At 34.4% G+C, this 25,699-nt stretch overlaps 1 protein-coding gene across 1 annotated transcript in view; it reads right to left on the bottom strand.

Annotated features, from left to right (window-relative positions):
- Positions 1–1,040: 1,040 nt before the first annotated feature.
- LOC128226459 (uncharacterized) overlaps positions 1,041–25,699 on the bottom strand; it is a 30,659-nt gene continuing 6,000 nt past the window's right edge. The window contains exons 2-19 of the mRNA XM_052936339.1: positions 24,944–25,143; positions 24,244–24,330; positions 23,317–23,449; positions 22,603–22,723; positions 22,243–22,333; positions 21,162–21,239; positions 20,761–20,921; positions 19,689–19,738; positions 18,037–18,142; positions 17,419–17,598; positions 16,039–16,183; positions 15,761–15,880; positions 11,533–11,587; positions 10,745–10,912; positions 9,113–9,226; positions 4,556–5,696; positions 4,288–4,304; positions 1,041–3,772 (exon numbers count right to left, since the gene is read on the bottom strand). Coding sequence (XP_052792299.1) covers positions 3,663–3,772; positions 4,288–4,304; positions 4,556–5,696; positions 9,113–9,226; positions 10,745–10,912; positions 11,533–11,587; positions 15,761–15,880; positions 16,039–16,183; positions 17,419–17,598; positions 18,037–18,142; positions 19,689–19,738; positions 20,761–20,921; positions 21,162–21,239; positions 22,243–22,333; positions 22,603–22,723; positions 23,317–23,449; positions 24,244–24,330; positions 24,944–25,143 — 3,077 coding nt within the window. The 3' untranslated portion in view covers positions 1,041–3,662. The remainder of the gene's footprint in view (positions 3,773–4,287; positions 4,305–4,555; positions 5,697–9,112; positions 9,227–10,744; positions 10,913–11,532; positions 11,588–15,760; positions 15,881–16,038; positions 16,184–17,418; positions 17,599–18,036; positions 18,143–19,688; positions 19,739–20,760; positions 20,922–21,161; positions 21,240–22,242; positions 22,334–22,602; positions 22,724–23,316; positions 23,450–24,243; positions 24,331–24,943; positions 25,144–25,699) is intronic.

Here is a 25,699-nt window from a genome sequence, read left to right on the forward strand (position 1 = left end):
TCCAACTGTGTATAATAATGCTACAACAATTTACCTTCTACCAGCACATTGTATTACAAGTTCTGTCTTTTCATAGAAAACGGGCATATGGGGAACATCCATCGCATTCAGCGATATTCTTGTTTTTGAATGTTTTTAAGCGAAAAGTTACTGATACAGTTATTAATTGGAGCTCAGAATTTACAGAGTTTACCAGAGCTAGAACCTGCTTTTTTAAACAGATTTCAACGTAACAACTTATTTAAAGAACAGAACAGAACAGACAGTTCATTCGACTTATACAAGAGTACATCTGTGCATAGATTACAGGTAGAGGCTAGTAGATGGCATTAACCAGCTGCTATACATTTTTTTTGGAAACAAAATCGATATTATTTTGTTCTTGAATGTAAATTTTAACTGATAAAGGAAAAGTTTACATGGATAAATTTTGTTATGCAAGACCGAATATGATGAAATTTATAGAATTATTCACCTCTCAAAATACTAATGTAAATAGAAATTATCGATGTATGTATTAAACGCTTTCGAGTTTTGAAGGACCTACTATAGTGTTTACGGAAGAAATTTGTTTATTGCTCTTGCTATGTTTATATTGTGCCATGGTACTGTGATTCCTAAACCAATTTGTAATTGTGTGATTTGAAGATTGAATCCTAAACCAATTTGTAATTGTGTGATTTGAAGATTGAATGGACATTGACTATGTTATATGCACAAACGTATTTTACTGAGTGTGTATGTATGTGCATTTGTCCTATTGTGTTCTGAAATAAACTCAAATACTATAACCGAGAGTCTTTCAGTGCTTTGATTAAAGTATCGAAACCCTCTCCGATTGCGGTTTCGTCGGTATGTCTTATCCGAAAATTAACACACTTTGAAAAACAACATGGCGGACAGTGATCCAACACGTGTGTTGAAACACCATTTAGTGAAAATAAGCTAACGGCCATCTTAGGTGTCATTGGATGGAAGAAATTTAGAAATAATGACTATATGCAGAAACTCCATTATGTTGTTGAAATTATAGACAGGCAGACAGACAGACAGTTTATTTCGATTTGTACAGTGTACATCGTCATCAACACATATGTTATTGCTGATCAATGTGAACGTGTATGCATAATAGCAAACAATGTAATACAAACGAGTATATACATATATACAAAAATCATCTAAATAAGAGGATGAACAAATGGTACAATATTAAGTTCTAACATTAATTATTGTGGATCTTACTTTAAGCGAATCTTTAATACACAGACATAGTTTAATAAGCTCTAAATAACTTTCATATTCAAGACTAGTCTTAAAATATCTATACATATCTAGCACCGTGCTTTTTTCTAAAGCACCATACCAATCTTGTTTAAAAGCATCATATATTCTACATTTCAAAACTATAAATATATCAACATCAATATTGTAGATATCGTCCAAAACATGGCTAAAACCAAAATCATTTAATATCTTTCTTATGTTATACACCCAATTACGACAACCTTTAACACAATCATTCTTAGCTTGTGCATATGAAGTTTTGATGATAATATTATCAGTGGTAGCAACTTTAAACCAATATGACAATATTAGCATATATCTACAAATATATAACGAAAATCTTCCAAATTCGCCATAAACATTGACATTGCAAGTATTTATTTTGACTCTTTATAATCTTTTACAAAATTTAAATGAATTCCTTCTAACTCCTTACATTTAGCCCCAAACCTCTGCCGAATAATTTAAAATAGAACCAACAAATGCGTCATATAATGCGTCATATAATTGACACAAATTCATTGATACAAAACCATGCATTTGTTTTTTTTAATCAAAACCTTCGAAACAGGTTTCGAAACCCTTGAAACCAAAACTAAAACTATTTTAGTATCAACAAAAACGCCATATTTACTAACTATTTTTTTTTACTTCGTGTCAAATTGTCTAAGACTTTGTTTATAATAACCATTATAACGAACTAAATTAACATGTTACAATGCAAATCAAATATAACAAAATACTTATATGTAACTTAATTAGAGTTGTGGGTTTAGGAACATAAAGAGCAGTGGATTTGATATGGGTAACATTTTCCGATGCCATTAGATTATAGAAATGAACACTAATGACACTGTTTTCACAATACCAAGAAATAAATATTGTCATGATGTCTTGAAATCTTGAATACTCAGAAATACATGATATTCATCTTCAAAACCAAGTACTAGTATGTATTTGTCCAATAAACAATAAATACTAACACTATCATCTCTATCAATACTAAAACATCGACCAATTTTAATATGGAGTTTATGACTAGAGGTTCTTGATCTAGCCAATGATTTTCGTATAGGACACGGTTAACTAATATTAAGGTATCTATCAACATTCAATAAAGACTTAAAGCATTTATAAGTATCGTAGTTGACCACGTCATGTTTATCTACATTCATGTGGTCATATGAAAATGTACAGCATTCAACGATGGTGAATTCCATTTCGGTGGTGAATGACAAAATCTCACTTACAAAGAAATGAATTTTCTCTTTGCCGGTGCAGTTCTAAACATCAAACACTATATTCTTTAATATCAAAATAATTTAAATTCATTGGACATGTGGCGATTGTTTGTAAACGCTCGTGATCTGTGTAGTCTGTGACTTGCGGAATAATTGTTACATGATAAGATAATGTTTGTTGACTGATCCACGTTTAAGTACTTTTAAAAGTTTTTTATGATTTGAATTGATATTGACTTAATAAAATGCATATAAGTATTGAATAAATTGAAAAGGTTTGAGAACTATATTAGGGGCGCATTTAACATAGATACCGAGTGTGGGAACAGAGAAATACAGTTATCCCATTTTTTTTTAAAGTACTTGATAATTTTAGGGTAATTTATAATGTTTTGATAAACAAAGTAACAGGATAAATAGAATACTAGGTTAGTGTCGTGGATGGAGAAAGTTGATCTGGCCTGGCTGTGGAATTTATCGGGTGATAATTTTCTCCGTCTTACCAGATAAACTTCCTCCATCCACGACACTAAACTAGTATTTTCTATGCATACAACACCCTGAGAAAAAAACAAGCATAGCCAAAACCATGTGCAAACAATATAAAATTTTCTTTGATATAAGTTGCCCATGTACGCCTACCTAGATTACACAGATTTTTTATCATAACATATGAATTTTAAGTGAATCTACATCCAGGCATTTGTTAAACTTTGCGCCAATATTTGACACATTTTGAGACATAAATAGTGATCACTGGTAATCTACCACATTCACCTAAAGTCACACAATTATTACAGAACTCTTAACGCCACACAATTATTACAGAACTCTTAACGCCGAGAAAATATTTACATAGGAAAAGCTGTATTTATTCAATCTCATGACATTCCTTATAATCCCATCTTTCGGAGCCAGTGTCAATATCGAAAAACCAATGTTTCAAAATCATATGTATAAAAAAATCATTATGTATATACACGACGTTTACGATTATCATGAAGTTCTTCATACGTTTTGATACCAACAAAAATAAGCAGCTATGCCTTTAAAAATAATCACAAAACAGTTTCAGATATGCAAAGCTAATAACGCTACTAGTGCATGCATAACTTACACCTGTAAGGAGAGTTGTATCTAGATCTTCCGTATCAGGTGATCACGAACCATTGCGCAGATGAAGATAGTCCTAATTAAAATATGGACTACGCTGCATGTCACAGCCACAATTACCACGGTCATTGCATCTGCAAAAGAGTTTATTGATTTTTATCGATAAGAGTCACCATAACAAAAAGTTCACACCGTATCTCTTCAATAACGGTTATAATAATAAACCCAAGAGTTGAGCCAAGTTGTATAAGGACAGGTGCTGCATAACACAGACAGGATTCTAAAGGCGAAAAGGACACGTGGCATTGATCTGTGAAGAATGCAAACATTGTTAGAATTAGTGGTTAATATTAGTACTCTTAGAGTATTAAACTGCCGAATATGTGAAGTGTATGCAGCTGTTCTCATATTAAAGCATGTAGACAAAACAAAAGACATTTATGAATTATTTAAACATTTAATTTCAAGATGTCCGACGGGTGCACCCGATGGTCTTTATTAGGGCAGAAGTCAACACCCTCCAATAACCCCATTAAACACAAACAAAATTATTAGGTTAATATCAAACTATGTTGCGTGGCGCACACATTATTTGTTTCAACTTTTGAACTGCACATGGATATTTAATGTTAGATTATTTACAACATACCTGATGTTTCTTGTTGACTGGAGCAGAAAATTAAAATATATTTGAAAATTCGGTATTGTTCACAGTTTTACCATTTAATTTTCAACAAAAACAGCACTTGATACAAACACGTGTATAATAATTCAAAATCTAATACTCGAATTTTTTTTTTTATTTCGATATCTTTAAATTTCTTATAAAATGGGCCAATTTTTCGGAACATTGTTGCTACGTGATTGACGATATGGTTGTTAATATTATAACATGAAATATCTGATGACGTGCTCACATATTCAAAGTAGATGTAGTGGTAGCTGCAGTTGGGGTTGTGGTAGTTGGTGTAGTGGAATCTGTAGATGGTGATGTGGTAGTTGGTGTAGTGGTAATGGTAGTCGTTGTTGGTTTAGTGGTAATTGTTGTTGGTGTAATGGTAGTTGTTGTTGGTGTAGTGGTAGCTGTTGTTGGTGTAGTGGTAGTAGTTGTAGGTGTAGTGGTTGTTATTTGTGTAGTGGTAGTTGTTGTTGTTGTAGTGGTAGTTGTTGTTGGTGAAGTGGTAGTTGTAGTTGGTGTTGTGGTTGTTGTTGTTGGTGAAGTGGTTGTTGTTGTTGGTGTAGAGGTAGTTGTTGTTGGTGTTGTGGTTGTTGTAGTTGGTGTAGTGGTAGTTGTTGTTGGTGAAGTGGTTGTTGTTGTTGGTGTAGTGGTAGTTGTTGTTGGTGTAGTGGTAGTTGTAGTTGGTGTAGTGGTAGTTGTTATTGGTGTAGTGGTAGTTGCTGTTGGTGTAGTGGTAGTTGCTGTTGGTGTAGTGGTTGTTGTTGTTATTGGTGTAGTGCTGGTTGTTGTGGTAGTTGTAGTTGGTGTTGTGGTAGTTGTAGTTGGTGTAGTGGTTGTTGTTATTGGTGTTGTGGTAGTTGTTGCGGGTGTAGTGGTAGTTGTAGTTGGTGTAGTGGTAGTTGTAGTTGGTGTAGTGGTAGTTGTAGTTGGTGTAGTGGTAGTTGTAGTTGGTGTAGTGGTAGTTGTTGATGGTGTTGTGGTAGTTGTTGGTGGTGTAACTGTAGTGGTAGTTGGTGTTGAGGTAGTTGTTGTGGGTGTAGTGGTGGTTGTTGTTGATGGTGTAGTGGTAGTTGTAGTTGGTGTAGTGGTAGTGGTAGTTGGTGTAGTTGTAGTGGGCGTTGTGATTGTTGTAGTGGGTGAAGTGGTAGTTGTAGTTGGTGTAGTGGTAGTTGTTGTTGGTGCTGTGGTTGTTGTAATTGGTGTAGTTGTAATGGTAGTTGGTGTAGTTGAAGTTGTTGTTGGTGTAGTTGTAGTGGGCGTTGTGATTGTTGTGGTTGTAGCTGCACATGTTTGACAACATAAAACTGTTCTTGACTCTTCAGTATAAGTTGGACAATCAGCTGCATTACATGACGTTGACCGATCTCCATATGGGCAATCTGCAATGTATAAATCGCATAAATAAGGTACAGTATAATGAATTTAATTCTATAAAATATATTTCTTTCCGTTATGTATTTTCTAAGCTTTTATTAACAATGCAGTGCATAAATAGTGTGTTTAAATAAGTTCTAATGTTGTTGCCATGAAAAAAATGAAACTTACATCGTTCCAATTGGATCAACCTGGTCTTTGACCATGTGAGTTACGCTAATACATGTACTTGTTTAGGGAAATATAAGAATAATATTGATGCAAAGCATAAAAGACGTCGCGAATGTTTTTGACACATGACTAAAAGGAAGCAGATACATTAAACCAGAAGAAGTTTGAGGTACGCGGATACAAGTATTTTTCAGTTATTGAAACAAATCGGACTTTCAGCTTAGTTACCATGACCATGACCTTTGACCAGCTGACATAACAATAGGGTACTGGCTATGTTTGAGGGATCTCTACCAAGTTCGCGGTCTCTAGGCCTAAGAGTTTGTTTTCATGTATTGATCAGAAACCGATTTTCAGCTGAAAGTAATCTTAAGGTTTCCACGACATTAACACTGAAGGTCCAAATGTTAACCATATCTCATTATCCGGGAGTTGTCCCAGACAATATTGATATGAATAGTTCACTCCGACAAATTTTAAGGGGGGGGGGTAAAAAGGTTAAACTGCATGTGTTGTTTATAGTTTTACTCCAATGGCTGAAAAACACTTAGAATTAAATCATGGATAATTTAATGGACTCTTTCTAATCTAAGATTTACACACATGTACTTATACATATATACACATATCTTTTTGAGTAAATATCACTTAAAAACAATTACATTTACCTTCAATTCTATCACAAATATATAAAACACATGATACAATAATTTTTTTTATCTAAAATCGGTTATATGGCAATAATAAAACATTAGCTCAATGAGCAATTTTCCGACATGAAGAACAAACATACATAACATATCAAAACATGGAAATGAGTTTGTGACCTGGAAGTTTAAACATATAGTTTAAAATAGGTAGCAATATTGGAGCAAGTATTTACAAAAGCTGTTCCTTCATGCATACAAGTACAAAAACTAAGATCGATTATAGCACTGAAAACAGTGATAACATCAACAAGTTTTTCCGACCGTACGGGCAATCCACACGCGCACAGCTCGACTAATGGACACAGTGTGTGTATATACCACGTGAGTTTGATTGCGAGTTTAATTTCTTTAAACACTTCGACAAACCTTTTCACAATACGGTCGTCTGACGGAGCACTGTCAAAACATGAATTTGGAAACAGGTTTGTCGAAGTGTTTGATGAAACTAATGACTTTATCAAATGTCGGTAATAAAACAAATGCAGGCATTTTAAAGCGGCATAGACTGCCCTTTGTTTCATTTAAAATGGTGGTGTAAAAGAAAAGTTATCTTTGATTTAAGTGTCCATTTTAAGTAAAATATTGCCTTCCGACGTTGCATATATGACGTAATTCATCACGTGGTATACACACACTGTGACATATCACTCTAAAATGGTAAGTTCTTTCATGAGTATTACTTAAAGGATTATCGTATTCATTGAAATAGCAAAATGTAAGTAGCCTTATACAGATGGGAAATGCAGCATGGTTCCTTGGTGTGTAGTTGGTAAAAATGTTATAATTAATCTAGCTTGATGGGAAAAATCTCTTGAAGGTGTTACTTAAAGGAGGAATAATATTTATCATGTATTAAAATACTATTAGATTATGGTAATACTATCAGAAACGGTATTGTACAAAAGCATGGTTTCTCCCATGTTTAAACTCAAACCGGAAGTATCTTAACTGAGTTTCCTGCATTTTGATTGGCTGACGTGTAGTGGTGTGAGACTATCTAATTGTTGGGTTACGTACAGTTCCATCGTGATAGCATAGATAATGGTATATGTAATGAATGATCATTGACTTTTGAAGTTTACCTATTTATTAAAAAGTAGATTATTTTAAATAAGAAAAAACATACTCCGAAACGTTTTTCTTGAGCTTTGACGAATCGGGTCCTAAGGTTCGTAAACCAATATATAAAAAAGCCGTTGCCTACGAGTTTGAGGAAAAGTTATTAAATACCCATTAAATGTGCCCAAAGGTTTCTAATAGCGGTACAAGACAAACGTTTTTGAGATCTTGATGTTTCCTTTTTCTACAACCAGTTTATACAATTGTTTGTTTGTATAGGTTGTTTTTATCAAACATATTTGATAGTTTTATTGAACACTAATAATGTTAGCTGGTCCATTTTGATCACGTGATCCTCCATGGTACAACATGCGACGTTAATAAAACGCCCGAGTGTAGGGAACAACTTTTTACTGACCTATGTAACACGCTTATAATTGTACACATTTACTTACATTTTCTTTCAATGAATAAAATAGGAAACACAAGAGATATATCTTACAACAGACAAACATACATGTACCGTTTTCGTTTTTCCGCAATCGGACCACCTCGGCCATTAGCCAAAATAATCAATCACGAATATTTAATGACGGGTTACAGTGTCAGTATTCTATTAATTTTACTACGCTGTAAGTAGATGGCGATGTAATTTAAACTTAGCATTTAAGCCTAATGACTATATTCTGAGGAATCTTAATCATTTATGCAATAATACACTTCACTGGGAATCAATTTGAATGTAGTACTTTAAAATGCAATTATTCGTTACACGATATCTTCTTTTGTAGTTCGTGAAAAAGTGTGTATCAATACGTTGTATTTTGGCAATTTTCTTGTTAGACAATGTTCTTTGAAGTGCTAAATTTTTCCTTATTGCTCAACTTGAAGTAATAATCTTAGATGCGGAAGACTTAAAGCGCATATGTATTTCGGATATGTATTTCGGATATACTTTTCAGACAATGTATAAGGAAACACATCTGGTTATCAAACTCAGTCTAAATATTTATAAATTGGAATTAAATCAAACGGATATACACCAGAATTTAAGTAAATCTAAGGCTATAATACTTAACTAAATTTTAAAAGAGTTGGATGTTTAGCGGTACCGCGGAATAGGTTGAGTGATTCTGGTGTGTTTCTATACAATGTTTATCCAAAAAAACAATTTATAATTTTGTTAAGAATCAACTTCGATTCAAATAATGTCAATCTATATTTTTACTGTGAAATTCTTTAAGTATTCCTGTTAGGAACCGAACTAGTTTACGCCCTTCCATGCCCAATGAGAATACTTCACAGTTTGATAACAAGGCAATGCAAAAGGTGGCAAAAATGTTCCAGCCAAACAAAAAACTATATTAAGTGTGAGTGACACACAAATGTATTTGGATATATGGAAGAAACTTATAACCTTCTCGGAATGAATTGACCGAACATAATATATATATATAATATTTTGAAATATATAATAATACTTGGTATATTTAGAGCTCTCTCCGGACAGGACTGACAACAAACAGCGTCATTGTTATAGCAGTCAATCAGAGGCAACGTTGCACACCAGCTTGCCTTGTCGCCGTACTCGCAATCTGAAATAATAATAATAATAATAATAATAATAATAATAATAATAATAATGATAATAATAATTTATTATTAGCCATTAAACACAGCATTTGCCTGGTCTAATAATACAAATGCCTCCTCTATAACAGTGTAAATATCTATATCAGTAAGCGGCCCAGGGTCGAAAAGTGATATAGATATTATAATACCCGCATTTTAAAGAATTTGATTCGATAATTAAACAGGGCCAAAACATGATAAGGTTTTGCAGCAGGATGTACGGAAACGGCAGCAATTTTGTCAGTAAACGTTCGTCGACAGTTTGAGCACGGAACTTATTTAAAGTTTTAGCGTATACAGAAAAATAAACCAGATTTAGTGGTATGTACACGATGTGTATCAGCGTTTATATTCACTCAAAACAATGCTGTAGGTTGTCGTCTGGCAAGGAATGTTAGAGCAATCAAAACACCTCGGAAATTATCCAACAGAATTGTATATTCTATCCCGAAGCTTGCCAGAGATGGCCGAGTTGTTACGATTAATGTTGGAGCTGTTAGCTTATGAATTATTAAGCATGGAGTACATGAATGAAACCGAAGAAATCAGTTTACTTTTAAGTCTTAAAGAAGGCTCTTTGGTTGAGCCCCACCCAGTGACGGAATCAGATTGTGGAGAGAAACGTTTTCAGATACACCTTTTATCCCCAAAAACAACATATTATATTAAAATAATGTCATTTTTTTTTACTGTGGCATTCTTTAAGTATTTCTGTTACGAACCGAACTTGTTAATATTCTTTCATGCCCTGTGTTAAGAGATCATAGTTTGACAACTCAATGCAAGAAGTGCAAGAAGAGTTTCAGTTAAACGAAAAGAAAATATAAAGAGTGCGTGAAAACAGGTGTATTTGGATATATGATAGATACTAATAACCTTCCCGGGATGAATTGACCGAACACAATATCCGAGTGGGAAAGAAAACTCAAGTTTTAACACATGTATGAAACGAATGATATGAAAGATATAATAATACATGGTATATTTAAAGCTTTTTTCGGACATATCCAGGTCCGAATTGGGTAAAAGATAATTTCAACCTTGCAGGTATAAAAAAGCATAATATGACAGATATAATTATTATAATACTTGGTATATTTAGAGCTCTCTCCGGACAGAACTGACAACAAACAGCGTCATTGGCGATATCAGAATTGAAGTGGCTTCTTTTTTCCTATTTTGATAGTTGTCTTAGTAAACAAACAAGGAGTCATAAAAAGCAATTTACGTTTTTCGGTTTGCATAATGGTTAGCGTACACGTTCCTCTCCAAGGCGACCTGGTCGGACTCGGGTCGAAATGTAATCATATGAGTTTGGTCACAAAGCCAGACAAGGGGGAGGGTCTTGTTTCCTCAGAAACACAAGACAACACTCTCGCGCAAATTCAAGCCAACGACAGTGTCTAAGCAAAAGTTAAAATAACTTTCTGAACAATCTTAAAAATATCTGTAAAATAAATAATGTTTAAACTACTGCTTACCAGCGTTGTTAACGTTTGCGAGCCTTATTTGTTCGCATGTTTCACAACAATCTTCTCGACGTCTGCTGTTGTAGCATTTGTATGAGGTGTTGGAAAAAGCCAGCAGTTCGCTGCACGTGACCGTCTCGAACGTTACGATGCTTGGGTTGTTTCCGAACATACATGTCTCTAAAAGAACAGAGGTTGGTTGTCGCATTGAGTTGCAGGCTTAACAAACAATGTATCTAGAATGTTTTGTACCGCCATAATAATAATAACGATAATAACAGTCGTAATCATACAATAATAGCCATGATGATAGTCGTCATACAACAATAATCATGAAAATAGTGTTATAGTCATGACAATCATAGTCATGATAAAGTCGTAATAATCATACAATAACTGTCATGATTATATTCGTAATTATCATGACAATAATAATAGTAATAAAGATGCGAACACTAATGTTAAAGTACGAAATTTTGCATAATAATTGACCAATTCAATTCTTTTTTATGCAGCTTTTGACGGAAATGAAACAAACAGACTGTTATTTGTTAGCCCAAATAGTCTATTTTAATGAAATGAAATAGGGGCTTTTTGTCGGCGGGTTTTGCACATATCCTTTTAATGCACGTATCTCTAAATGATATTTCTGAGAGGGTCTAAAATACATTTCGAACCTAAGACCTTTATTTGTCAGTTCTTAAACAGTTCAATTGGTTTTCCAATTCTTGGTCTTTTGTCGTCCCTTGTGAATAAGATGGCGCTATACTTCGTACTATCATAGACACATAGCCACTCACCATCCGCTACAGCCGGAGCACTGGACGAGGCAACGCACAATCCACCACTACATAGCTAGAGGGTTTCGAAAATGAAGTATACATATATTCATATAGTATATAAATGACTAATTTAATACAATATGAACGATTTTTTAAAACATTAAATGATATGATCTTGATCATTCAAATTTTTTTTTGTTATGTAATTTTGTGTATACACTTCCCCGTTTTCACAGTATTGTGAGCCATTTATTATGTTCAATGTTATTCAAGCGTTTATGATAGGTATTCACCAGGTTTTTCTGAGAAGATGGCTGTTATATAAAGAACACTTAGGTTATGGGACATAAAGATCCCTTAGTTTAAAACGATGGTCAAAAAGTATCAAGTTTTATGACGCGAGTATGTGTATACATTTCACCATTTTCACGGTATTTTGAGCCGTTTATTATGTTCAATGTTATTAAAGAGTATATAACAGGTATTTACAAGATTTTTTCTGGAGAAGATGGTTGTGAAATAACGATCTCGGCTATGGAAAAAAATTTAACTTGTTTTTAAAGAACGGTAATAAAGGGATAAGCGATCCACGAATTTAATAATGATCTTACATCGAATTTAAATGTTGTTCTAAATTGCTGATTCTTTATTGGAAAAAAGTGAAAAAAACTGCGCTGGTTGTTAATCATCGGATTTTTTCCCGAAAATATTATCCTACATTGAAATGGTGTTATTTCAAATAATGGTATTAAATAAGAAAAAAACACCTATTTCTAAAGTGATGGTCTTAACATACTCACACTAAAATGTTTTTTCTTAAACACTTGAGAAAGACTTTGTTCCCCAAAATATGAACCTCTATTGGAAAACACTTTGTTCTAAAACGCTACCCCTTCATTAAATTACCCACTGATAACGCTTCTCTCTAAAGTGTTGGCCATGAATTGAAAGATACATTTTCTTAATTGTTAGTCGTACATTTGGAAACAATTTGTTCTGAAATGCTGGCCCTTTAATGAAGAACACTTAATAAAATAAAATATGTATAATTCATTCGTGAAATTTACTCATTTAGGAAAAAAAACGGTAGAACGGATAAAAGGGAGAATAAGAGTAGGTACAATGACAGAGAAAATATATTGCAGGAGAGGAAAAGGTAGTAGAAAAGTTGGGCATGTGAATTGGTTTGCGCTCGTGATTCGAGGACAATCCCGAGTAGGCCTTTATAATAAATTACGGAAACATTTTCGAGGCTGTGATGAACTTATGAACAAAACAAAAACTATGTTTCGGTTTGTTATGTCATCAGATTGATGACTACCAAATAAGAGTGTTTTTCATTTACAGGTTGAGGTAAATGGATATTTTGAAAGAGAATTTGTCTCTGGCTGCGATAGAGCTACCAGTGGAAGAAGTAGTATTCGGTTCTTTCTAATGACCTGGAATCATGGTCTTCGAAAACAAGTGCTCCTTTAAAATACTTCAATGGGTCATCATTCTATGGTACATTATGGAGTAGAAACAATTGCCGTCACAAAAATAGGCGGGTAGGTTTGATATTTAATCAAGTGTGATAGTCGTGACTTGCAAATCGACACTGTTTAAGACTCTTGGATATTAGAAGTAAGATCGTCCCATAAGGCAATAATGGTTGTGATGAATGACTTTGCAAAAACCTGTGTATTACAAATTTCTTGTAGAAGCAGAATTCGGGACGAGAATTGAAATATAAGTTAGTGTCATTGATTATGTCATCTTATAGAACAGTGCGAGTCTATGTTGCTCTCTGCGTGACTTATGTCGTTTTAAACCAGCCTCTTTTAGCGCATCATCAACAACCACGTATAAGCTTGTATCGTTGGCGAAAAGACGTACTCCTGTTTAAATTTGAGCAACAATGTCATAAAGGAAGACAATGAATAGAAAGTATAGACCATTGTGTCCAGCTTAAAGCTTCAGGCGTGTCGACTCTGATCCATTGATAGCAACTCTCTCAGAGCGGTCTGAGAGATAGTTCGAGAACCAGTGGAGAAGAGAGCCTGCAATTCTTTTAGATTCAAGTTGATGCAAGAGTTTCTTTTGCCAAACCCTACCGAAAGCTTTTCAAAAATCCCCCCCCCCAAAAAAATAAATACTCGAACCTCTTGCCCGGTATCCAGGGCTTGACAAAATGTATGATAGAGAGATGCAAATTGATTAACTTTTGAGTCATTGGGTACAATATATATGCATTTATGCGAAAAGCTACTGAAAGAAGCTCAGTAGCAAAGAGTTTAAACATAAACCCGGTTTAATGGCACTGAGTTACTGTATTAATATTTTTTTTATAGCCACCTCGTTTATAGAATTGTTGCAGAACATTGCCAAAAAGCCATATTAGGGGATCTAAAATCAACGTAACAAACTTGAGTGTAGGATTCTGGCATAATAAATGCGGTCTAAAAACTCATGAGTGATTAATAATTCAGTAATATATTGTGTGAATGAAATCAACTCTGAGTGATTAGAAAAATGTACTACAACCTTTGTATAAAAATGTCTTTAACATGGCTAAGATTATGTAAACTTAAGACTACCGTTCTCAGACTCTGTAAAACTGGAAATTATGACAACATAAAATGTAAGTGCAGGGCGACTTTTTACAGCTTCCACACGGCACTCACAAAACTGCTGTAAATATCAATATTTATGCGAAAAGCTACAGAAACAAGCTCAGTAGCAAAACGTTTAAACATAAACCCGGTTTAATGGCACTGGGTAAAGCAAACCCAGACTGAATATAATATATTGCATTTGTTGAATAGAACACCGGGCAATAAAGCGCATAGGCTATTCCAAAAATGCCCCACGCCACTTACTGTAACAATATTGCTATTTGATGTCATGAATAGGTCGATAGTAAAACAGGACGTTTTTGCAAAATGAGATGGGTACGAGATGAGTTGTTACAGTCAGTACTGGAGCGTGATATTTGAAAGTTTGTTATCAGACTGAGGCTTGTGTAAATCGAGATTGAAATCGTAAGTAATGAAAATATCCGTTAACCAAGTGTGCAATGCCATTCCAATAGAATTTTCAATATCAGGAAGGACTGAAGATATAGAATGAGGAGGTCTATTGAATGTACCAAAGAAATTATTCGGGTGTGTTATAAACCAAATGCTTTCAATGGTGGAAATTCAAGGTCATGTCTACGTTTTGCCGGTATATTGTGAGGTATGTACACGAGGATGCACACAATGATTGTCAGGCCTGTCCTTTCTGAATGGAGCTGGACAGAAGCTCGTCATCTCTGATATTTGGACCCAGCCATTTTCTGTGAACGAGATATCATCATAAGCGTTTAATTCAGCATACATTATGTCCTTTTACTGGTAAAAGCTCTGAACGTTTTAGTAGAGACACTTGACAATAGTGAGTTTCTGTAACTTCTGAGAGTAATGGCAGGGCCTGGATTAGGATGGACAACACTGTATCATAGGATAATTATAGCTAACCAAGTGAGAAATTCAGAGGTGTGAGAATGTTAGAGTCCTTTAAGGGATCGCGGAAGTATATAAAACTATACTCGTATTTTAAATGTACCTATATTTATATATATGTAATACCATCAACGTACGTAAACCAGTGGGAGTATCCGAAAATAAGCCAATCATTCGCATGAGAAAAAGTAAATCAGGGAGAAAGAATAGAAATGGGAGGTAGGAGAAAGTAAATGTTGTTCATATTTGAAGTATGGGGGTATGAGAAAAGATCGCGAGGACCATGGTCATAACAACATATCCGTAGGTCTAAAGCAACAAGTTAAACTAATACTCGCACAATTTTGCATGAAATAATATGACATTTGAGGAACATTTTAGCTGATAATTAGGTTTCTGCGGCTGGTTAATCGCAAAAGTTACGTCAGCCTTTCGGTAGTGTAGGAAAGTAATTTTAGGCTGTGTAAGTATGTAAGTAAAAGATAAGTCATGCACTTTCCTAAATTTCTCATTTGTTACGCGTTGTTCTAAAATGCTGAAATAAATTGAATACTCCGTTGTTAAAACTTGGTCCTACATCGGAAAACAGTTTGTTTTAAATACTACCCTGAACTGAGTTCTATGAAAACTACTTTGTTCTTAAATGTTGGTCCTACATTGGAAACCACTTTATTTAAGGTCCTAAGGTCCTAAATAGATTGCCCTATAGAAAATGACACTTTTGTGAAATAACGTCTTTACCAACGAATCTCGTTGGTCCCTACCTTTTCGTCCCCACACGTTGTTCCCTCCCAGGCGAGATAATTTACATGCGAGCTAGTTGTTCCTGGCACAAAACATTTCATTCCGGAACAAATCCCGCTGTAATCCGATTCATAGCTGATCTGCAACAATTATCACTTCCAATCAAGGAAATAAACGATTCACAAAAATGAATCAATGGATGTAAAACATTAGTAAAAACTCTGAAACATTTTGAGATAAACATAGTTTTTGATCCTTTATAAAAAAATTCAGAGGTAAACCATTTCAATAGATGTACCCTGGAGAAGTAGGAGCCGTCACCCTCCAAGTATTCACACTGCTGATCTGGAGTGTACACCTGACCGGCAAGGTCACCCAAATAAGGGTCAAGGTCTGATGTGTCGTAGGTGGCGGTGCGGGTTGCCAGACAGTTCTTGCCGTCACTGGAAAGTACAGCCATTATTCAACATATACACCCCTTCAAGTATACATGTTTTACCATTCTGTCAAAAAAGTATTCCAAAATCACTTAAAGCCTAGTGTCTCCAGTCTTGGACAAATTACTTAAGACAAATTACTTATCCCAGCTCAACTGCACAAGATTAGTACATTGCACTTTAAACATTAAACTCAACACAGCGGTTACTTCCGTTTGCAGTACAGTAATCACTACCACCACACCTGTCATGTGATGATCATCAACATCACATGACGTCACTAAATATTCTGTTACCCTAAGAAATATTTTACTTCTAAATTTGAAAACATGGTTATCTTATTTAAGTTTTTAAAAAATATTGCATTATGACTAGTAAAAAAACTTTTTTGTAAATTCGTAATTATAGCAGAGATCTCTGCGCGTGATAAATTACGTCATAAATGCTACGTCGGAAGGCAATATTTTGCTTCGAATGAAGACTTAAAACAAGAATAACTTCACTATTTCTTAACCATTTGCAATGAAACATAGCGCAGTCTACGCCTCTTAAGGTTCTTTTACCAGAGTTTGATTGAGAGTTTAGTTTCTTCAAACACTTCGACAAACCTTTTCACAATACGGCCGTCTGACGGAGCACTGTCAAAACATTATTTTGGAAACAGGTTTGTCGAAGTGTTACATTAAACTATTTACCTTATCAAACTTCGGTAATAAAACGAAGCGGCATGGACTGCACTTTATTTTTATTTAAAATGGTGTAGCGCTCTACTGACCTAGATTAAAGAAGGTCATATGCGGAAGGAAAGATGTCGGACCTATAAACAAACCTATAAACAACTGGTGAATGTACGCGAATTATGACTAATTCTATGGAATAAAGTGCAACTAAATTGAATAGCAACGACTGAATAAAATTGAGACATCCTAAACAATATACAAGTGCATCATAATTGATATGCCTTAGACATATAGGTATACTCATTTTAGGCATATAATTTATTGCTTAAGTATCTGAAAGAGGTAAATTAAGTATCTTATTTGTTGGAAGTAATGTATAAACAAAATCTACTGTGATACATCTTAACGGTTCTATGTATTTTAACACGAGTAACCGACACCGTGGGTCAACGGTCAGATACCCTGTGGTAAGTTATATTATTGTTATTATTTTTCAAGACCCCACTAGCTTTGGTCGTATCAATATATTCTAACCATTACTTAAACTCCACTACTACTTACTTTTCTAACGTTGTGATATACGCAGTAAAGTAATCGATGGAGCATGAAGAAAATGAGAACTGGCGGATATTTTTGATCGCATCAGAAGACATGCCAACAGAGGGAGCCATCACATACGCCTCATCACTCGAACAAAGTTCGCCAATACCGTCAACTGTACCATCGTGCTGGGCGTCCAAACTGAATAGCATGCGATACAGGATTTTTTAACGTTTTTATGTTACACACCTGAAATTTACCAATTTGAAATTAAATTAACTTTAAATTCTAGAAAGAAATAAGATGAAGAAATTGTTGAACGGAACCACTTAGTGATTTAAAAAGAACCCCGGGTCTGAAGAAAAACAAATAATAGATCGAGTAGATCTAGTATGTTCAGTGACATACATAGTGAATCACAAACGATTTAGTTGCAAAACTTATAAATATGGAACAAAGCTCATGATATGATCTGGTATAACCATGCTTTAATTCCTATGCTATAATAAAAGAGAGAAAAATTATAAGTTAATTAAAAGTTATACACTGTGTAGTCAATTCCGAGTTGGTGTTATCTGCACTATGAGCTACGTTATCAAGGACTCGCATTCAAGCCTAAGCATCATGTCCGTCACTTACTTATGTCCCAACTCGTGTGCAGCAATCGTGGCCAGAACCGCTCCGAAATGGTCTTCGTTTATGTTGTATCTTGAGTTACTACACGCTCCAGGAGTGTAGGCGAGACCTGCAATCGAGTAAGTTATTAAATAACCGTGTGCCCGACTGATGATTCCGTCATAATCCGTATGATTTATGATATAGAATAGTGAGGATGGCTTTCTATCCAGTTGTTAAGTTTGGTTGCAACTGCTCCCTGAAGGACATCGTTCAATTTCGGTTCAACCATTAATCATAAATATGCTTAAATGTATATTTTATGATTGCCTGTTATTTCGTTAATCATTTTGTTTAGTGTTTTTTTATCAGATGCTATACCTTGATTTCGGTTTTATATAACAATTACGTGCTATTTTACAATGAAATTCAAAGTTTGATTTTAAAAATTGAAACCATTCACAATCTTTTAGTAGAAAAAAAATGTTTTACTGGGTTTCCCCTTGTCTGCGACTTTGTTTGTTGTATGTTTACAACCTCCCCCTAACTATATAACACACAATTATCAAATTGAAGCAATTCAAGTGGGATCATTGAAAAAAAAAATACGCTTCTGTTATTAATATTGTTGTGTACAAAGCATAAACTCTTACTTACTGATGTATTTCATATTCCTTCCGACACATGTAATTTTCGCAGCTTTTGTGTCTTTTTCCAAATCGAAATTCACTGGGGTTGTCTTCCACAAAAAATCCCAGTTAATTTAAAAATATCGTCGGTTTATTTATCTGTTCTAATCATGTGACTTTTACATGCTAAATATACACACTATAAAATTGGAAACCATTATGCGCTAGTTTCAAACGGGTTAGCTCAGCTGAGACAGCGACAAAATATTCTTTAATCATGTAAAGCTCGTATTGACAATTCTAGACTTGTTTTATCGAAATATGTATTTGTTGATATGGGGACCATCTTGTCTTAAAACCGTACTTAAACAAGAAATTACGCCATGAACATATTAAAAATATGGCGTCATATAACCGGTTGTCAAGTCACCATTTAAAAAACTGTTTAGTGTCGATGTTGTGTTTCTTACTAGATGTAAATCTTTCCGAAAGTACATATCTGCAATAAATGAATCGCGGGAAATGACTTTGCATTGTCAGTTTTTTGGTATTTAGCAAATAATAAGGGTAGGTAAAACAGGTTTTACAGATATTTTTTTGTTATTTTTTACCGAAAAAGGATGTGCTAAAAAGAGAATCTATCACTCGTCAAACTCATGATATAGTTGAATTGTATTCATCTTGTTAAGGAAATATGAAATAAACTAAATTCCTGCACTCGTTGAATAAAAGTGTGTAATATATGACAACTCGTGACAAATCCTACATATATCATACACGTGTTTTATTTATTTTTTATCGTTTTGGAAACCCATATGCAAAATAATAAGCGTTTAGACAAAACTAACCATTTTTCTCTTTTCTAGTCACGGGAGGGAATGCACTCCTGTCATTTCCTTGACCTGTGCAATTTAGTGCAATGTGAATCAAATGATTTCTTTAACGTTACATAGGAGGTCCCTTGTAACAACGATCTACCATGGAATAACTAGAATTATAGTAAGACATTTTCGAATACTTGTTATCATACGAAAAAACATATGTTACCTGCCACAGTGGAATCAAACTCGTCGTTGACAGTTCTGCCCATTTCATAACTAAAATATAAAACAAAACAATTATTGTTGAAACTTCATACGTGTAGTTGTATGCCAATGTTTATATATAAAAAAACAAAACTGCAAGGCCTAGAGCTTATCGATTTGGCATGCAGCCTAATAGTTCTCGGCATTTTGTTTTCAAAGCGTGATCCTTGGGTAATTATTAACCATCCCCTTGTTGTCACTTGTTTTACATTAAATAACATTAGGAAACTATTACATAATGTTTTTCTCTCTCAAATACTGCAGTGTCCTGAGCTGAGGTATTTAATATGTAGATTTTTCTAGCAGTCCTTTACTAACTACATGTTTTGTTTAAATCATCTCATTTCCAATCATCAATCTCTGGCAACCTCCATAGAAACTACAAATTCTTTTTCTAAATGACCGATGACCTTTTAGCAACAGTTAACTACCGTCAGAAATATATCTTTCCAACTATGGTCCTCCTAAGCAACCATCACCTTCCTTAACAACAATTTTCACAGCAACCAATGATTATCACGACACTCGCTTGCTTTCCATATCCCCTTTCACATTCCTTAGCAACCATGTACCTCATTATGAACATAAAACTTGCTCAGCAACCATCTTTAATTGGCAACCACTGTACTCAGCGAAAGATTCCAATATCCGTTGATAAAGAGCATTACTTGACCAAAGGTATGCTAGAGTATAGTCTTGCTTCACATTTAAAGAGTGTCGTAGTAAAACGTGTACGAGTTGTTGAACTATCTTAAACGGTTTGGCGTTCATGCTAAATTGTTTAAGACGACGGTGACAACAACAACAACAACAACAACAACAACAACGGCGCTATGACAAATATCACAACATCTTACGAAATCTTTAGACCAGAAAATTTGGGTGTGTTTATAAACTATCAACTATTTCTTTCAGACTAGAATTGGATTTATTTGTTAACGATTTATTTCCTCGACTCAACAGTTTTTCAACGAACCCTTAATTACGGTTGAATTATACAACACGTCTTTCAAAACAAGGTGTGTCGAAATTACCTTGTAAACATCATAGCGACATCATAGTTGTAATTCTGCTCTAGGTTGGTATTTCCCCAGTCCTTAAAGTCAGACAACACGGTGGTGGCCAAGAACGCTCGACGGCCATTTACATCGAATGCTTGTAGATTATTTTCGATGTACGGTGCGTCCGTAGAACTCTTAAACAAGGACATGATTTGATGTTATATCAAGTCACTATTTTTCCTCTAGATATAACCAGAATGTGTCAACAGCATTCGTCTCAGATTTTTGATTGGGGACAATTTTTTTATATAACTGTTAAAAGAACAAATGAATTACTATTTCCGCCCTAAAATACTAACAAAGATACTTCTTATTCTGCTCTGCAAAAAAATCACAACTATGTGACCAATGATAGTTTTTTGTGTGCTTCTTACCGTTGCAATGGATATTCCCGCGTAAACGAGGGAAATTGTGTAGCCTGAACCCGTCACTGAGATGTAGCGAACGCTCATCTGTAAACATATAAGGCATATATCATGGAAAATTGGAATCTTATTTCTATTCAATGAATCTATGAATCCTTGAAAAGAAGTTAAATTTGGCCCCACAAATTGTCATCCTAGCCACGGGCAAAGATAAAACTAGTACCTGTATGTAATAACTTTTTTATTGTCACCATACAGTTACCTTCCTTTTTGAATACCGTCGTCTGTAGCATTATCAAAACCTTATCTTGTGAAAATATTTATACTCCTAATTAATTATTTCTCGGTTCACAAAAATGTCTTTACGCTCCATTGAAGAATTTGAATCACCGTGCGCATATCCGTGACAAACACTCTTGGTTATGGAAAAAACTAATACTCTAGAGCGTTCATATTTCCTGTACACACCAGCACAAAAGCAGGAGGGAAATAAGGAACGAGGCGTGCAAAACAATATAGTTTTCTGCGTTTGAACGCAATGAATTAGAAGAAAATTATTTCCCCCTGTCTATTTCCAATGGATTGGTAGATGGCGCGCTCTGCGCTCGAGGTTTACTGGTTTTATTTACCGCATAGTCATTCAGCGCTTGGACAGCCGACAATGACGGATGAAAATTTCATTTTTTAATATTATTTTTTTTTTTTGATTTTGTTAAATTTAAAGCGCAAAATTAAATTTCTGAACACATGAAAGAATCCTTTTTTGTTGATTATATTATCAATGGATTTCATGTCATGAAATGTATTGTATACATTTGAGGATATTATTCAAGCTGAACGTGATATGAGTATTAAGTGTATTGTATATCTAGTTAACAATGTTATGTATTTGTCTGTCGGCATCCAAGGTCGCTTCAAACAAATTAAACATGTTTAAATATTGAATATTGTGATTCTTTATAACTTTGCCTAAATATATTTCAATCCGTTTGGGGATTGACGTTGGGGAACACGGTTTATTAAAATGTAATAAATGATTGCCGGTTTGTCTTATGGTAACAAACACAAAACAAAAGTGAATGATATTTACCGCATTTAAAACAAAAGCGTAGAATTGTTTAATTGCTGAAATCGCCGATGTTTGCTTTTCTGAATCGGTGCCCGTCATTTGCATATACCAGCTAGAAAATAAGACAGGATATTGGTACAAAACAGTGTAGTGACTAATACAATTTTCTGTTAAATCTTTTATTGTGTGATTGTATATTTACTTTAATTATCACACGGTACTATAAGGTTAACGTTAAATAGTAAAATATTGTTCTGTTTTGTTTGCTTTAAATGTATGTTTGATACTTTAGATACAAAAGTAGTACTACAGGCTGTAGTACAGCTTTATTTTGGAGAAATAAAGTAGTTGTACAATTCGATGAGATCAGCAAAATCATACAAGGAATAAAGACTGTAGTCGATAACAAAGAAGATTTCAACTTCATAATCTGTTTCCTGTCTCTTCACTCGGTCGGAGTCCTTCGCATTTGATGCTACCATCTGCTCAACTCTGCTGGCATCTACACAGAAATTAGGCTGGCATTTCATGATCAGTTATTCACAGAATCAATAATGACCGTTACCAAAAAAGTATAAAGCTGTTGTGTTGTCTAATTCAAATATATTGTGTGCATTGTATGAATAGGCCCAATCGTATTCCTATTTTCCTATAAACATTACTCAAACTTTACAAGTCTACGCTTGAATGCAACAGGGCAAACGATCAAACATGGTTCGTTTTTAATATGATTAAATTATTTGTATACCTTACTAGACTATAGGCGATATAGCTTACAGGAATGAGCATTTTTATACTTAAACACGTGTAATTGATGTTTAATATAGCTAAAGGTAATAAATCTCTCAAAATTGCTCTGACATCATTTACGATGTGATCAGTAGATTTATTATTTTTTATTGAAATGAAAATCAAATGGTATTATAAGCAGGAAGAATACGAATCGATAAAAAGTATACATTTCGGAAGTATCTTAATATAGGTTTGATACAACTTTTAATACTTTCTACAACCCAGTATAAGTATGATTGCTTGAGATTTTATGCATTTTGTCAGTCAAGTTTTCAAACAGGGTCGAATTATATATGATCTCACCGAAATCAGGGTTTACCAAGAAGTCAGTTTCAGTCGGGCTGGTTTCTTCAATTTCCATCACGGAGTGGCGGGCGTCGACGGACGTTGGTGGCTGCACGAGTAGCTCTCGATTGCCAGACTGATACGTCCCGAACTGAAGTAAACAGTTACAAGTTCAAAACACATGCATGATTGATATATACAAATGGGTCGGACCAAAAGTTATAACAACATAAGCTAAGGCCCCCGATTTAATCGCATTAGAAATTTTGTTAAAAAATCTAATTAATACATAGAATACATTTGATGATTAAGGTGTGTAATGGAAACAAAATCAGTTAAAACAAGAAAAAAACAAGAAAACAACAACAACATGAACACAGTGTCGCATTGCCCCCCCCCCCGGCTGCAATGAAGGCTATATATTACGTTAGCGGATGTGAGAGCAATCCTCGTGCGCTAGACTTGTTAATACCGAACTTTTGGAGGAGAGAAGGGCCTTAACTTTTAAACGATGGTAACATATGCGTGTGCCTTTTTTACGTTCCAAACTTTACGAATCAAACTTCAGATAACCCGGAATCTGTATCTGGACTGCTTTGCGGTTAAATACTGAGTAGACCTCACGATGACCCATTCAACTACCCACACTACTACTACTACTACTACTACTACTACTACTACTACTACTACTACTACTACTACTACTTCTACTACTACTACTACTACTACTACTACTACTACTACTACTACTACTACTACTACTACTACTTCTACTACTACTACTACTACTACTATTACTACTACTACTACTACTACTTCTACTACTACTACTACTACTACTACTACTACTACTAATGATTCTTAATAAAAGTGTAAGGATGATGATGATGATGATGATGATGATGATGATGATGATGATGATGATGACAATTGAGACCCTCATACAAAAAGAAAGTTATCCGTTTCAGTATCGTCATCTCGCCATACGATGAATGCCGCTTTGTTTGAAACATCCATGTAGAATGCGGCGGGCTGCAACAATACACAAGATTTATTCAAAAAAATGAAGTGATAAAATTGTATACATTTGTAATGTTATATCAGCCTAAGGTGCTGTAGTGCGATGCAAATAAAGAAACACTTTTATCGTTTATACGATCGACTATTTGAGAGACAAGTAATAAAATATAAATAAGTTTGCCTGAATTGATGCTCAGTTTTGATTATATATTTCAGTTATTTATGACAACAATTTCGTTCATTCAATGAGTCTGTATTCATGAATTAATTGCCTTTTTATTAGCTATATCAACCGTTTTGTTTATGTTATCTTATAGACGATGATTTACATGTACCTCTCAAACAACTGATCAACAATTACTTTAAGTTTGGTATTCAATGTGGAACGATCGAGTCCCCTAGTTGATCTCTAGGCATGGCTTGCCTATACGACGATGCGATTTATATAACTTGAAAAAGACTTGTATTTGCATATCATAATTTACAACATATATTATATCAATTTGTACTATTATACACATTTGATATCATTCCTGACTTTCAGACCCCAATAGATCATCTCAGAAATGAGATAACTCGTGTGATCACACATCAAGCGACTGTGATCATAATCCTCACAGCTCACCTCTGAGGAGACCCGGTAAGACACCATTTTCCCAGCTCTCTGTAGAACCACTGGTACATCATCGCTGACATCACTAACGCTCAATTTTAAATCTGAATGTACGTTATTTGACGTAAATCTGACGTCAAAATCTAGCGGAAAGCCATTTGCAGAACGTATTCTTCGCTCGGAATTTGTTGATATGTTAACATCTATATCCTCTGTTAGAAATTAAATAATACAAATACATGTAAAAGCAGATTGTTCATTAACTGCTTGGTCGAAATTAAAATAAAATAAGACATAACAATGTTGTAAAATGACAATCAAGTTATTTCAGAATGATGACAATTTAAATAATATCCTTCAAAATCATCACCGTCTTGAAAATCCGTATTACCATACTATCATTTTCTGATTTCTTATCATGCTAGTCCAATGTGCTGATGTACTTTATCAATTACTAACTCATTGGATGTCCGTAATCACGTGTTAATCGGTCTGTCGATAATGGCATCTGATTATAGAAAAGTCCAATAAATCTGACATGGAATTTGTGTCACTGGTTGAGTAAGATTAGTTTAGGTATTTTTGATAGATCGCTAAAAAATCGGAACAGAAGTGTTAGCGTGGAATTGGATGGATACAATGTCTGGACACAGGTAAACTAAAACAAATCGCTATTTGTTAAGAGATTTAGTTGTCCCACTGACAAAGTATGAATACTTTCCCAATGAAAAAGCACATTGTCGATGTGTCCAATTGGAAGATTTCAAT

Source organism: Mya arenaria, chromosome 3 (assembly GCF_026914265.1).
Source record: "Mya arenaria isolate MELC-2E11 chromosome 3, ASM2691426v1".
NCBI lineage: Eukaryota > Metazoa > Mollusca > Bivalvia > Myida > Myidae > Mya > Mya arenaria.